The sequence below is a fragment of the Anomalospiza imberbis genome, chromosome 1 (genome assembly GCF_031753505.1).
Source record: "Anomalospiza imberbis isolate Cuckoo-Finch-1a 21T00152 chromosome 1, ASM3175350v1, whole genome shotgun sequence".
In the NCBI taxonomy this organism is placed as follows: Eukaryota; Metazoa; Chordata; class Aves; order Passeriformes; family Viduidae; genus Anomalospiza; species Anomalospiza imberbis.
This window is the reverse complement of record NC_089681.1, coordinates 66,233-81,503: the sequence shown is the minus strand read 5'-3', so window position 1 is coordinate 81,503 and position 15,271 is coordinate 66,233. Positions and strand designations below refer to the sequence as shown.

At 50.7% G+C, this 15,271-nt stretch overlaps 1 protein-coding gene across 9 annotated transcripts in view; it reads left to right on the top strand.

The window, feature by feature from the left end:
- Window positions 1-15,271, top strand: part of ARHGAP39 (Rho GTPase activating protein 39) — a 106,712-nt gene that overhangs the window by 54,651 nt on the left and 36,790 nt on the right. For all 9 annotated transcript variants that reach the window (XM_068212621.1, XM_068212539.1, XM_068212376.1 and 6 more), the window contains exon 2: window positions 9,644-10,075. In XM_068212621.1, the coding sequence (XP_068068722.1) occupies window positions 9,644-10,075 (432 nt within the window). The remainder of the gene's footprint in view (window positions 1-9,643; window positions 10,076-15,271) is intronic.

Here is a 15,271-nt window from a genome sequence, read left to right as displayed (position 1 = left end):
TCCTTCCCTTAATCCTCATCATTCCGGGTTTTTCTCAGATTTGGTGCAGGTTGTTGCTTGTTCCCGGGCTTTTGGCTCAGAGTTCAAAGCATTCCTCTCAATATTCCCCATTTCCAAAGAGCTTATTCCCATTAATCGTCCTTTCCTCGGAGTATTCCGATTGGAAAAGCAAAATGAGATTAATTTATTACGGATTTTTAGGAAGTGTTTGAGTCGGTGTTGGCAAGTCCCACTCGGATAATCTTCACTCCGATTTCTGGAAAGTTCAGGAATGAAAATTTGGGACTTGGGAGCAAATTTTAGCTGATTTGAGGAGTGGGATTTCATGGAATGCCACCATCCAAAATGATCCATCCTCAAGGTGGGAATCATCTTCACCCAACCCCCATCCTGGTCCCACCTCCGAGGTTGGAAAACCGGTTCTTCCCATCCCAAAACTGTCCCACAAAACCTGGGAATGTGGCTTTTCCAAGAGGACAAGTCAAGGGAAGGTGTCCTCTTGGTTGGAAAGGTGGAATTTGGATCCATTGGTTTGGGTCTGGTTTGGATTTGCTTTGGATGGAAACCAATGAGGACCTAAAGGTTTATTAAAAAAGGTTTATTAAAAAAAAGATAATGGATCACTAGGTTCTCCTGGAATAATGGATCTTCTGGGGCATCTTCAGTTCATGAAGCTTCTTATCAATTAAAACACTCCAAGGTTTTTTTTGGGAATGCAAGGTTCTCCCTGAACCTTGGAGAAGATGTTGGATGGGCATCCTGACCCCCGCCAGCCCCTTCCCTGGGATCTCCAGCTCCTCTTTCCCTCCCATCCCATCCCATCCCATCCCATCCTATCCCATCCCATCCCATCCCATCCCATCCCATCCCATCCCATCCCATCCCATCCCATCCCCTCCCATCCCATCCCATCCCATCCCATCGCATCCCATCCCATCCCATCGTGTCGTCCAGCTCCTCTTCCAGCTCAATCCCGGTCCCGTTTGGTCTCCCACCCCTCAGCAAAAAGAATTCCCATCCTTCTGTCCTCACTCGCCCTCTTCCCTTTAAATCTGAACTTTTCCAGGGCTGATATCTCCAAGCCCTTAACCTCTCCGAGGTTTAAAAAGGCAAGAGGCTAAAAAAGTGATTAATTGGCACTGGGAGAGATATCGGATCACAAAAGCGTCCGGATAAAATTCCAGAGCTCCTTTGAGAGGCTCGAAGTCATCCTGGCGATTTCACTGCTTTCATGCGGATCCTCCATTCATCCTTTGCCTTATCAGCTCTCCAGCAGCTCCCTAAATTCCATTTTCTTCTCCCTGGAGTTTAAAGGAGATGCCGGAGCTGTGAAGTTCGGATCGGGAGCGTCAGAAAGCGGCCTCACGCGCTCCGATAAGACGGAAAAAATATCTGTCCTTTCCCTTTTCTGAAGCTGCTCTTTGAAGCCTCCACGGTTTTTTTTGGGACTCTTATCCATGTGTCCTCCAGGCCAGAAGGGATGGGACAATGCCAAAGACATGGATGCAAAGTGGGATGCTGGGAGATGGGAGGGGTAGGAATGTTTTTCGTGGCTGCGTTCCATTCTCCACGGCAAAAATTCCTCCAAAAAAGGGGAAAAATTCTTCTGAAAAAGGGAAGGGTGAACCTTGCCTGCTCCCGGGGATTTCCTGACCTTGGAATATTCCGTTTAAAAGCTCTTGTCCTCCTTGAACTCATCTAATTCTCTTTTGAACCTATTTATGGGATTTGGCTGCATTGCCAAATTCCACAGCTTAATTAGGAGCTACGGAAAGTCATTTCCCGGAGTTGTCTTTTGAACTCCGGAGCAACCAATTAAAGGGGGAAAGGTGTGGAGTCATTCCCTGCTCCTCTTCTCCACGGTGCTTTTTAGGAATAACAGGGAAAATTGGGTTTTTGCACTTGTGAAACAGCCTTTGGTTGTTCCTAAGGCTTCTTTGGGAATTCTTTTCCTCCAAGGGTGTGATTTGTGGAACTTCCCAGAGAGGTTTTGGATGTCGCATCTCTGGAAGTGTCCAAGGGCAAGTTGGAAAAGGATTGGAGCAACCTGGGATAGTGGAAGGTGTCCCTGCCTATGGAATGGGGTTGAGCGAGATGGTCTTGGAGGTCCCTTCCAATCCAAACCATTCCATGGCTCAACTCATCCCAAATCTCAAGGATTTTGATTCCCAGTGGAATCAGGGCATTTGCAGCAGGGATGGGATTTTGGGTTTCGTAGAACGTCACTATTTTGGAGCCTTTGGATGTTGCTTGATCCAACACTGGGGAGCATCAGATTCCCTCTTGGATTCCACCTCCTGATTCTCCGTCAGAATCAGCTAATGGAGATGCTCGTTTTCCATGGGTTTCCCCACTCAGGGAAGTCATAATTCCATGAATTCCATGTGTAGCCACCCTCAGTCGCTTGAGCACCAAAGCTCAAGTGAGGCCTCTGTAATTCCCAGATCCATTGGATCTGGGAATCAATATTTAAAATTATCCAGATATTTACTCCTTCAGGAAGGAGCTGGCAGGAGCTGCAATTCCAAGCTGGCAGAGAAATCCGGAAGCTTCATCCCTATGCAAAAAATTCTTCCCCCATGGTTTGGCTCCCAAAAGTGCTGAGGAAGAGCTTGGCCAGCCGGCAGCTTTCCCAGAGCTCATTCCAAGCCGTGGCACATCCCAGGACACGTTATCCCGGTTTATCTGGGTCCAGGAATTATGCTGGTGGTGTCATTTGGGGTGCAAATCATTCCCGGGTTGCAAATCCTGGAGTTGTATCTCCGGAAAATCAAAGTGGGAAGTTGAGCTCCGACACTGTCGGATCCGTCGGGCCGTGTTATCCCTGCATTCCGCCTCTTCCAGAGCAGCTGGATGAGCAGGAATATCCCAGATTTGGATCTCTGGTGGTCTGTGGATAAATAAATCATCCTCAGGGTCCTGTCACTCCTTTTATGCTGTTAAATTTTCTTGGGACAATTAAATATCCGACAGTTTTCCAATCATCGCGGTCAGCGGCAAAGGGAATGGTTGGGACGGTGCAGGGCGGAACAAAAGGTCTTGAGGTGCCTTCAACGCCCCCCGCGGAGCAGGAAAAAGGATCTTCAAAGTCCTTGGAATGGTGGTGGAAAGGGAAAGGACCTCCTCATGTCAAGGCTGGGAAATTGAAACTAAAAATTGAGAGATTGGGAAGGAATTTGGTTATGGTGACAGTTGGTGAGGGCCTGGAATGGAATTCCCGGAGAAGCTGTGGCTGCCCCATCCCTGGAAGTGTCCAAATCCAGGTTGGAGCAGCCTGGGATGGGGGAAGGTGTCACCACTCACATCCAGGTGAGCTTTAAGGTCCCTTCCCACCCAAACCATTCCATGGTTCCATGAAGCATGACAGTTCAATGGTGTTAAATTGGGAATTATCATTCCCAGGCTTCTCCCTTCGGGAAGGAATTCCTCCCCAGGAGACCCTGGAATGTAATTCCCAGAAAAACTGTGGCTGCCCCAAGGGGATGGGGCAGCTTTAATTAAAGTCAACTTTCCCTTAATTAATGATTCCCCCTCCTTTTTTAAGCACCTTGACTTCTCCATCCTTGGAATTCCTCCCATCTCTGTATTCCCAGCTCCAGATTTTTTCCCATCCCAGCTCTTGCAGGAGCTGGATCAGCTCCCAGATTTCCTCCCAGTCCTTTATGGATTTATTTCACTGCTCAGGGATCGATCCGACACCTGTTCCCGGGAGTCGCCAGCCGGGAATCTGCTGAGCAAGGCAGGGACAAAGCTCTTCATCATCATCAACATCCAGAGGAGGATTTTTCTGTTGGATCAGCCTTTGGAGATGCTTTTCCCAACAAAAAAAACCCCTCTTTGTGTTGATGTTTTGGAGGAACCAGCCACAATTTATAGGATAATGGAGGGTTTTTTTGGAATTTTCGTGGTAGTAAGGTCATTAAAGTCTCATAGGATCATGGGAACATCACATGGATTGGGTTGGGAAGGACTTTTGGAGGTCATGAAGCCCGGTCTTCCACTGGACCGGGTTGCTCCAATCCCACTCCAAGCTGGATTTAAGCTGGGTTTTAAGGAGCTGGAATTTGTGTCACTGAGGTTAATTTGGCCTCAGGGCCCCTTGGGACCTGACCCCTCCCTCGGTGTCACCTCGGTGCCACTCCTGGCGCCGGGGTTAACTCCATCAGCCGACCTGGCTTAGGACAAGCTTAAACTTCCCAGCGTTCCGCACCTAACATCAGTTGGAATTTATTGATCGCTGCAGCCCGGGGGGGGAAAAACAGCTGAACAAGCGTTTTTTGGGATCAGAGAGAAACGGGATCAGATTTCCGCATCAATTCCTGTGATTTTGGTTGGAAAGGAGCAGCTCCAAGTGAAGACCTGAGGGGAAGAAGTTGGAGGAGTTGTTTTAAATCCCTGAACCGTCCAAAAAGAGGGAAATTAAGTTCAAGAAGGATCAGCTTTACCCAGGGTTGAGGCTTCAAGTTGTCAGAGGAACAGGGACGGGGGGAAGGGTTTGGAATTAAAAATGGAGAGGTTTAGATTGGAATTTGGGAAGGAATCCTTCCCTGGGAGGGTGGTGAGGCACTGGAATGGAATTCCCAGAGAATCTGTGGCTGCTTCATCCCTGGAATTGTCCATGGCCAGGTTGGACAGGGCTCGGAGCAACCTGGGATAGCAGAAGGTGTCCCTGCCCATGGAATTCCATGATCTTTAGGCCCCTTCCAAACCATTCCACGATTCCTCCCGACCATCCCATGATATTCCTGCTGACATCTCCTCTTCACCGCGGCCACCCTTGAACCTTAGCCCAACATTGCCCAGGGAGTCACATCCCCTCTCCATCAAAGCAGCGTCGCGTGAACACCCGGATCCGATGGCTCCTGCCTCCCGGAGCTGGATTTTTTCCCTCTTTTTATTTAATTGGAAAGGAACGAGCAGCGGCCGGGGCGGATCGATGACGGATTCGCTTTGATGGAGGAGTTGTTTTTTCCCTGAGGTGGATTTAGGGTCCGCGCTCTGCCTTGTCAGCGATTTTGGCGCTGGAATTGCCGTGGATTTGGGATGGAGCAGAGGGCTCGGGTTTCTCCCACTGTCCTGGAATAGCTTTTCCCAGCAGGGAATGCAGGATTCTTTTCCAGATTCTTCCAAACCCCAGAGCTCCCGGTGTTTGTGTTGTTATGGATCAAGGCCGGGAGCTGCCGGAGCATCTGCCCGGGTCCTGAGCTCTGATTTTGCCGGACATTCCCTCCTGTCCTCTGGGATTGATAAAAAACCAGGATTTGACCTGGCGGTGTGTGGCCACATCCCAAAAATTCCCAGTGGACAGCAGGAAAGGAGAGACTTCTGCCCCTCTGCCCTGCTCAGGTGAGATCCCACCTGGAATCTTCTTCCATCTCCAGGATCCAACATCAGGAGGATGTGGAGATGTTGGAGAAGATCCAGAGGAGGCCATGGAGTTGCTCCAAGGGTTGGAGACAGGCTGGGAGAGCTGGGAATGTCCAGCCTGGAGAAGGGAAGGATCCAGGGAGAGCTCCGAGCCCCTTCCAGATCCGGAGGATCTCCTGGATCCTCTCCTGGGGATCCAGGAGAGCTGGAGAGGGACTTGGGACAAGGGATGGAGGGACAGGAGACAGGGAATGGCTTCCCAGTGGAAGAGTGGGAATTTGGGTGGGATATAGGGAAGGAATTCTTCCCTGTGAAGTTGGTGAGGCCCTGGAATGGAATTCCCAGAGAATCTGTGGCTGCCCCATCCCTGGAATTGTCCAAGGCCAGCTTGGAGCATCCTGGAATAGTGGAAGGTGTCCCTGCTCATGGAAAGGTGTTGGAAGAAGATGACCCTCAAAGGTCCCTTCCCACACGGAAAAATTCCATGGTATTCCATGGTAATCACCATTACTGAGCCATGGTGGACCTGGAGTCACACTACCACAGGGTTGCCTTGGAATTCTGGGGAGAGGGCACTCAATTTCTCGAAATCCCATGGCCAGGGATGGGACCACAGCGATTCCATGGCAAAACCACCGGAGCAGTTTTCCCATTCTCCATGGAGTGGCTGAGGATCCACCCCTCTCCTGGTCCTCATTCCATGATGTTTTTTCCATTTAACATTTCGGTTCCGGGTTTTCCGAGGTCTGGCATCAAGGAATTGTGGTTTTCTTCCCATATTTTAAGTCAAATATTCCTGAAAAAGCAGTAATAAATAAAATAATGGGTGTAATAATTAAAGGAATAATAATGAAGCGGATGATAAGTAAAGTAATGGGGATAATGAATAAAATAAAGGGTGTAATAATGAACGTTAATTGATTAATCAATAATAAATAAAATATCAGGCAGGGGTTGGAACAGATGAGCTTTAAAAGCTCCTTTCGCCCCAACCCATTTAATAATTCCATGATTAATTTAAATTTTTATGAAGTTTTGCAGGGGGTTTTAATTAATTTTAAGCAGGGAAATAAGATAGGAAATAAGATGGGAATTGTCCTCTCCTGGGAATTTTGCACTGATGGGGGGATTTGGCTTCTTGGACATTTTGGGTTCTTGGAAATCTTGGATATTTTGGTTCGTGATTCCAAAGGGATCACCTGGGAGTGGGAAATTTGGGGAGCAGAGCACCCCCAGTGCTGCAGAGCCATTTCCAAGGTCTCCAAAACCTTGCCGGGCATCGGGAATTCTAATTGCTCCTCATAAAAACATGGAATGGTTTAGGTCGGAACGGATCTTCAAGATCATCCCATTCCCTTCCCTGGCCACGCCCCAGCCCCTCAATATCCTGGGAATCCCAAACCTTCCCTGGGCTGGGACAGACCAGGTGCCATTGGCCACCTTGGCCGGTTCTTTGGCCAATCCCAGTTCTCCAAAGCCGGAAGTGGCTTCCAGTTTCGGTTCCGTGCCGGATCGGATCCAAGTTTTGCGGAATGAGACGAGCCACGATTTAGGACCGACTCTCCTCCAACTGCTTTTAGTCTGTTCTGCAGGGAAAAGCTCAATTATGGATTTTCCTCTCATTTCCAAGAGGAGCTGGACACGTTTTCCTCCTTTAGGGGGGTTTGATCCAAGCTGGAATCCCACACCATGAAAATCCCACTCTTTTTTTCCACCCAGAGGTTTTTAAATCCTGTTGGAAAATGAGCTGGACCAGCTGAGGGCTGACACCTGGGACGCTCCTCCGGGGATTTTTTTTCTTTCAAATTGGGTGTTTCTGAAGAGCCTCCAGGGGTTCATTCCCAGGAAAAGGCATCGGGATGCGATCCATGTGATCCATCATTGTCTGACTCCCTGGATGTGTCAGGTTTAAGTGGCACCTTCCTTGATAAGCCTCACTGAGCTTTTTCTTCCTCCTCATCTATTTCTAGACATTCCTCAAAAGCCATGGAAATGTAGACAAGGATAAATCCCATATAACTTCATTAAATTCCTTTTTTTTTTTTTTTTTTTTTTAATAAAAACCCACACAAAAGAGGAATTTTAAAAAATATGCGGATCCCGGAACATCTCAGGTACCCTCTGGATTATCCAGAGGTGACAAGTGCAGTGTTTGGGGTAATCTGAAAAATCATTGGAATTCTCAGTTTCTTGGGATTACGACTTCTTTTAATCCTCTTTGGAATTTCTAAGCTCCCGTTTGCTGCTGGATGATCCCGAAAATCCCTTTTGTTGTGTTTTTGTGTGAGCGGGGTCAGGGCAATTCCAGGAAAACAAGGATGGGGGGGAAAGGATGGAGAGCAGCCCTGGGGGAGAAGGGATTTGGGGGTGTTGGTGGGTGAGAAGCCCCACAGGACGCATCCATGCTGTGGTCCTGGAAATTCCCAATGTTCTGGGCTCATCCCACAGCATGGGCAGCAGGAAAAGGGGAATTCTGCCCCTCTGACCTGCTCAGGTGAGATCCCACCTGGAATTCTGCACCCAGCTCCAGGGTCCAACAGCAGAAGGACCTGGAGTTGCTGGAGCAGATCCAGAGGAGGCTATGGAGTTGCTCCAAGGGTTGGAGACAGGCTGGGAGAGCTGGGAATGTCCAGCCTGGAGAAGGGAAGGATCCAGGGAGACCTCAGAGCCCCTTCCAGTGCCTGAAGGGGCTCCAGGAGAGCTGGGGAGGGACTTGGGACAAGGGATGGAGGGACAGGACACAGGGAATGGCTTCCCATTGCCAGAGGGCAGGGATGGCTGGGATATTGGGAAGGAATTCCTGGCTGTGAGGGTGGGGAGGTGCTGGGATGGAATTCCCAGAGAATCTGTGGCTGTTTCTGGAACCCTGGAAGAGTGCAAGGCCAGGTTGGACAGGACTTGGAGCACCCTGGGAGAGCGGAAGGTGTCCCTTACCCATGGGACCATCCCATCCCATCCCATCCCATCCCATCCCATCCCATCCCATCCCATCCCATCCCATCTCATCCATCCCTTCCCACAGAGCCCAGGACACGGTTGGGCCTGTTCAGCCCTCACCATCTCCATCCCTGCCACCGGCAGGTTTCGATGTTGGTGCCGCCCGTGGTTGTCACCCAGCCCAGGTGTGTTGGGGACGGTGGTTTTGGGATGGCGCCGGAGGTGGAACCCACGGAGCCGACGCCTTTTCCCGGTGTTGAAATCGGGACAGAAGGAAGGAGCTTTGGGATCTCCGGAGCTGCGCTGCTCCAGCTGGACCGGGGGAGGTCGAATCCCCAGTTTTGGAGTTTTTGTGGGAAATGCTGCCGGGTTTGGTGGTGTGGGTGGCAGCGCCGGGCTGTGGGGTCATGCAGGAGAAGTTCATCTCCAGGTTGGTGATTCCAGTCCCTCCAGTCCTTCCCATTCCCTCACAGAATGTGCTTTGATCCCTGGCTCTGGACCTTCAAGGGTTTGGGGTGGATGCCGTGATCCCGGGTGGACGTTGGGGTGCTCCAACCCGGGCGTGTGTTTTGCAGACTTGTTGTGTTTCCCTGGGAGCTGAAAATCAGGGATTGGTTGGAAACCCTTTGGAAAATTGGCTGTTTTGTGTAAATAATTCTGCAGGAGTCGCTGTGGGTGGAAGAAAGCGTTGTGAGGTCGCTCTTCATCCCGCGCTCGCTGCGAGCATTGATCATGGAACCATTGGATGGTGGGGGTTGGAAGGGATCTTGGTTGAATTTCCCCTCTCTCCTTGTTTTTTTCCAGACGGAAATGGGTGGGAATCACTGAGCCTTGGACATGGGAGACTTTATAGGGGTGGAAGGACAAGTTGTCAAATTGCTCTTTTCCAACTTATGAGCACCGAGTCACGGAACCATCGGGTGGTTGGGGTCGGGTGGGACCTTGGTTGATGCTTCCCCTCTCTCCCTGTTCTTTTCCAGGCTGGAATGGGTGGGAATCATCGGGCCTTGGACACGGGAGGCTCGATGGGAGTGGCGGGAAGAGTTGAGAAGTCGCTCTTCTCCATCCCGTGTTTGTGTCAAATCACGGAACCATTGGGTGGTTGGGGTTGGGTGGGACCTTGGTTGATGCTTCCCCTCTCTCCCTGTTCTTTTCCAGGCTGGAATGGGTGGGAATCATCGGGCCTTGGACACGGGAGGCTCGATGGGAGTGGCAGGAAGAGTTGAGAAGTCGCTCTTCTCCATCCCGCGCTCACGTCAAATCACGGAATCATCAGGTTGGGCGACCTTCCAAGATGGCTCAAGGCTGACGTTTCCCTTCTCTCCTTGTCCTTCCCCAGGCTGGAATGGGTGGAAATCATCGAGCCTCGGACCCGGGAGCGCATGTACGCCAACCTCATCACGGGGGAGTGTGTGTGGGACCCCCCCGCCGGGGTGCGGATCAAACGCACCAATGAGAACCAGTGGTGGGAGCTCTTCGACCCCAACACCTCCCGCTTCTACTACTACAATGCCACCACGCAGAGGACGGTGTGGCACCGTCCCCAAAACTGCGACATCATCCCGCTGGCCAAGCTGCAGACGCTGAAGCAGAACACGGAGTCGCCGCGGGCTTCCACGGAAAACAGCCCCGGCAGGAGCAGCAATGTCAGCAGGGAGGGAAGCACCAGCTCGTCCTTGGAGCAGGAGCTGGAGGGCAACGAGAAGGTGCAGGAGCAGCGGTCGAGCCGCCAGTCCAGCCAGTATTCCGTGGTGAAGGAGGAAACGGAAAGGTAAAGGTGGGATGGGTGGGAGAAAACCGGGAATTTCCGGTGCTGGTGGTCTCCAAGAGCAATCCTGCAGGTCTAGGGTAAAGATGTTTTGTGGATGGTTCCTCCTGCTCGAGCCTTGGTGGGTCTCCACCGACGTGGATCCTCCACAAAACAAGGAGGAAGAGGGAAAAAACATCAGGAAAAAGTGTTTCTCCACTGTAGGGATATTTCAGATGTTCCCTGCGGGAAGGTTCCCTAAAGGAATAATTTCTTGTCCTCTGAAATTCGTTTTTAGGATTGGAAATCCGGGTTTAGAGCCCGGCGTGGTTTTTAATTATTTCTCTGGATAAGATCTCCCTGAAGAGTCGGGATGATTCTTGCCACAACCACAGCTTGTCCCACAGGTCTGGGGAGCCCCTGGCAGGGATAATTTCCCTCGGGAAGGAGAAGGGAGTCAGTGCTCAATTCCCAAGGGCAACATTCAGAGATGCTCGTGTCACTCCTCCGTTGTCGTTTCATTTTTTATGGATTAAAATCTGCAAATCAAGGAATCATGGAATGGTTTGGGTTGTAAAGGAGCCTTAAAATCCATCTTTTTCCACCTCTTGCCATGGGCAGGGACACCTCCCACCATCCCAGCCTGACTTGGGACAATTCCAGGGATGGAGCAGCCACAGCTTTTCTGGGAGACCTGAGGCGAGTCGTTAATTAATGTATTTGTCTTCTCTTAATTGATGTTTTCGACCACATTAAGGACACAGCCAGGCTGAGGAGACCAATCTGGGGTGGAATTCCCATTTCCAGCTCCTGTGGCTGGATGGGAACAGGAATTCCCGGCTCAGCAAGTGCTTTCATGTGGGACAGCAGAGGCGGCCTCAGCTCCGCACCTCGAGGGAGGTCCCACCTTCCCAAGGTCCTGGGAGAGGCTCTGATGGAATCTCTGAGCCTGGGAATGGGGAGTCCTCGTAGGGCAGGGGGATTTTGGGGAGGGAGATGGGTTTGGGTTCGTTCACTTCAGGTGGATGTGGAATCAGAGGGTCTTGGAGTTACGGAATCATGGAATGGTTTGTGTTGGAAGAGGCCTGAAAGATCACGGAATTTCAGCCTTTTCCATGGGCAGGGACACCTTCCACTATCCCAGGTTGCTCCAAGCCCCATCCAGCCTAGCCTGGGACATTTCTAGAGATCCAGGAGCAGCCACAGATTCTCTGGGAATTCCATCCCAGCCCCTCATCACCCTCCCAGCCAGGAATTCCTTCCCAATATCCCATCTATCCCTGCCCTCTGGCAGTGGGAAGCCATTCCTTGTGTCCTGTCCCTCCATCCCTTGTCCCAAATCCCTCTCCAGCTCTCCTGGAGCCCCTTTAGGCACTGGAAGGAGCTCTGAGCTCTCCCTGGATCCTTCCCTTCTCCAAGGGCTGGACATTCCCAGCTCTCCCAGCCTGGTTCCAGAGCAGAGGGGCTCCAGCCCTTGGAGAATCTCTGTGGCATTCTCTGGAATTGCTCCAACATCTCCACATCCTCCTGGTGTTGGATCCTGGAGCTGGATGCAGAATTCCAGGTGGAATCTATCTGACCTGAGCATTTCAGAGGGGCAGAATTCCCCCTTTCCTGGTAGAAAATGATCCCAGAAGATGTTGATGGAGGAGGATCCCATTCCCAAAGTGGTGTGAAGAGTTAACAGGGATCAGGGGATGGATTTTAAATTCCGTGGGATTTGCTGCAAGAACAGGGGTCTGATCAGGAGTTTCCTGGGGAAAGGATCATTCCGAAGATGAGATCAGGAATTTTCTGGGGAAAGGATTATTCCTGAAGTGGAATCAGGAGTTTCCTGGGGAAAGGATCATTCCCGAGGTGGGATCAGGAATTTCCTGGGGAAAGGATCATTCCCAAGCTGGGATCAGGAATTTCCTGGGGAAAGGATCATTCCCAAGCTGGGATCAGCATCTCTCTGGGGGATTCTCACATGGGATCCATATTCCCACATCAGACCCAGCACAGACACTCCAGGTCACTAATCCTTGGTGTCCTCCACCCACACGTTCCCTGTTCCCATTATGGGATGGAAATCTGCTGGATCAGGTGGGAGGAGGGCTGGACTCTCAAATAAAAAGGTTTAATCCCTGGAAATCTCCTGGAAGAGAAAAGGAATTCAGCCCTGGGCTGGGTTTGGTCGATGAGACGTTGTGTGTCCTCGAATCTCCAGGAATTCCAAGTCTTGGCCGTTCCAGGGATGGGGGTTGAGTGGATACCGGGTCTTGGAGCTTTAAAAAGTCTTTTTTTGTTGTTTTTTTTTTAATTCACATGCCACTAGAGGGAGCAGAAATTCCTGCTGACTGGAATTGCCACCTGCATCCCTGGAGGTGACAGGGATGAGTCCCATTGGCTCAGCCAAACCATGGCTTCATCCCACTCTTGATCCTCATATCCTGTCTGGAAAAAAAAACCCATTCCTGCATTTTCCCCATCCCTGGAAGTGTCCAAGGCCAGGTTGGAAGGGGCTTGGAGCAACCTGGGATAGTGGAAGGTGTCCCTGTGTAATTCCATGATCTTGAAGGCCCCTTCCAACCCCAGCCATTCCATGATTCTGTGAGATTCTGTGATTCTTGGCTGCGTTTCTCGCAGAAGATCCGCAGCTGGAAGGAGCTCCAGGGGTTTCCTGGTGGAACCTCCCAATCCAGGTTTCATCCCATGAAATCTTATTTAAAGGTTTCTGGCTAAGCTCAGCTCATCTGGTTGGAAAAGGGAATTCAGGATAAGTGGGAAAGTTTTTATTGGAATTCACAGCCAGGACTTCCCTTAAAATTTAGGATTTAGGAACCAGAGCGTCTCCAGGTTTGGCTGGAGATGCTGGAGGCCTCTCCCAATCCATTCCTCACATCCACAGGGATGTTCCATCCCACCTGTGTGGGTCAGGGATGCGTCAGCCCTTGGAATTCACAGGGAATTTGACATTGCCAAGTGCCTGGATCCCACCGGAATCACCTCGTGCTTCCATGGTGAGGTGGGATTTGTTCTAATTAGCGGCCGGATCTGGCTCAGGAATCAACCCTGGGATCTCAACAGCAGCTTTGTCCTGATGGTCAGCAGAGCTTTCCCAGTGGGATTTCCCAGCTTCTCCCTGGAGTTTTCCACGCTTGTCTTAAAATGGTGGCTTTTCTCTGGAGCGTGACTTGACAGCCGTGAAATCTCAGAGCGGGAACGTCGGCCGGATTTTGTGTCAGGTCACTGGGATTTTCCATGCCGTCAGGAAGTGTCTGAGGTTATTGGCTTGAAATCCTTGGAGAAGGTGTCAGGCAGGGAAAAAGAAGCCTTTTCCATGGAAAACACAGCTCTGATGATGCTTCTCCGAGGAGGAATTCCAAGTGGAAGCTTGAAGGACAAGGAAGTGCATTTTTGACCATCAGGAGCATTTTCCTTGGACCAAAATGCAGGAATCCTGGAATGCGAGGGATCTTCACCCAAATCCCATCTGCTGGGAAATTGTGCCCAAGTTATTCCTCGGGATTCCCACTCTTTTTTAGCGCGTCCCGGTTCTGAAGGCGCCAGGATACGAGAGATAAAACGCAGCATTTAAATCCTCCTGGATTAAGTTTGGCTGAGCTGGAATATCCAAGGGGAATTCTCTCCAAATCCAATCCCTGGAATGCACCTGCCGGATCTCTCTGGCATCAAAAACTCTCCCCCTTACAGGCAGCAGCCATTTCCTGACTTCAAAAGATCCCAAAAAAAGCAGGTTTGTGGAGTAAAAGATGCCTCAAAGCTCAAAAATATCCAATTTGAGTGTCCCAGGATTTTTCCTTGGAATTCTCTCAGTTTATTTCCTTTCCCAGGAGGCGCTGGGAAGAACCTGCAGTGCCCAGGTTCGGAAAACAGGTGGATCAATGACATAAATCTCTGGAGCACCTGCTGCCCGAGGGTTTTCCAGGTCCCTGCAGGGATTCCCAGCCTTCCTCCAAGACGAGAAGGAACAGAAACCAAGGACTTGGAGCTGCTCTGGAAAACCATGTGGAAGGACCGAGGCACGGAGAGGATCCTCAAGGGTTTCCTTCCCCATGTCCAGCCCCCAGCAGGAGCTTAAGGCTTGGAATTCCGGGCATTTCTTCACCCAAATGTTGGATTTTCGCAGCGGGATGACATCTGGTGTGAGGAGCCAAGAGGAACTTGGGAGAACTTGGAATGTTCATGTGGAGAAGGATCCAGGGAAACCGCAGAACTCCTTCCAGTGCCTGAAGGGGCTCCAGGAGAGCTGGAGAGGGACTTGGGACAAGAGATGGAGGGACAGGAGACAGGGAATGGCTTCCCACTGCCAGAGGGCAGGGATAGATGGGATATTGGGAAGGAATTCCTGGCTGGGAGGGTGATGAGGGGCTGGGATGGAATTCCCAGAGAAGCTGTGGCTGCCCCTGGATCCCTGGAAGTGTCCAAGGCCAGCTTGGAGCAACCTGGGATAGGGATTTTCCCTTCCCACCCAAACCTTGGGTTTGAGCATTTGATGAAGTTTTTCCATGAAACTTCCATGAAATTTCCATTATCTGATGAAGTTTTTGCTCCACTACCAGAGCCAAAAAAAAAAAAAAAAAAAAAAAAAAAATTCTTTTTTTAAACCTGGAATTGTTGATCCTGTTGAAACTGCCACCCGGATCTGGATCAACCCCAAAACCTGCCTCATCCCTCCCATCCCTTAAGGACAAAGAGGATGGCCTGGAATTTCTCCATCTTTCCAGTCCCTGGCGCTGTGGGAGCCTCATCCTCTTCCCAGACCACGGCATTCCACTGGAAATCCTTCTCTTCCCAATGTTTTATCCACAGGGTGGATGGGCAGAGCGGGAGGTTGGGTCCCCCTGGGCTCCAGTGGCCAGGAAAACCATCACGAGCTCTTCCTGCCCTTGGAGCAGACTCCAAGGAATCCCAGTCCCTGATTCCAGCTCTGGAAGGGAATGTTGGATGGAATTCTTGCAATTCAGAAATTTTTTTTCCCTCCCTTTTATTTGCTGCCTGTGGCAACAAATTCCTGCTTTTTCCAGTTCCATCCCCCTGGGACAACTTTCCCAAAATCCCAGGCTGCTCCAAGCTCCATCCAACTTGGCCTTGGATGTTTCCAAGGATGGGGCAGCCACAGATTTTCTGGGAATTCCAGTCCAGTCTTTGTTCGCTTTGCTTTTTCCCGTTTTCACCTCTTTTGGACACACCTTGCACAATCCAAGGATCCCTTCC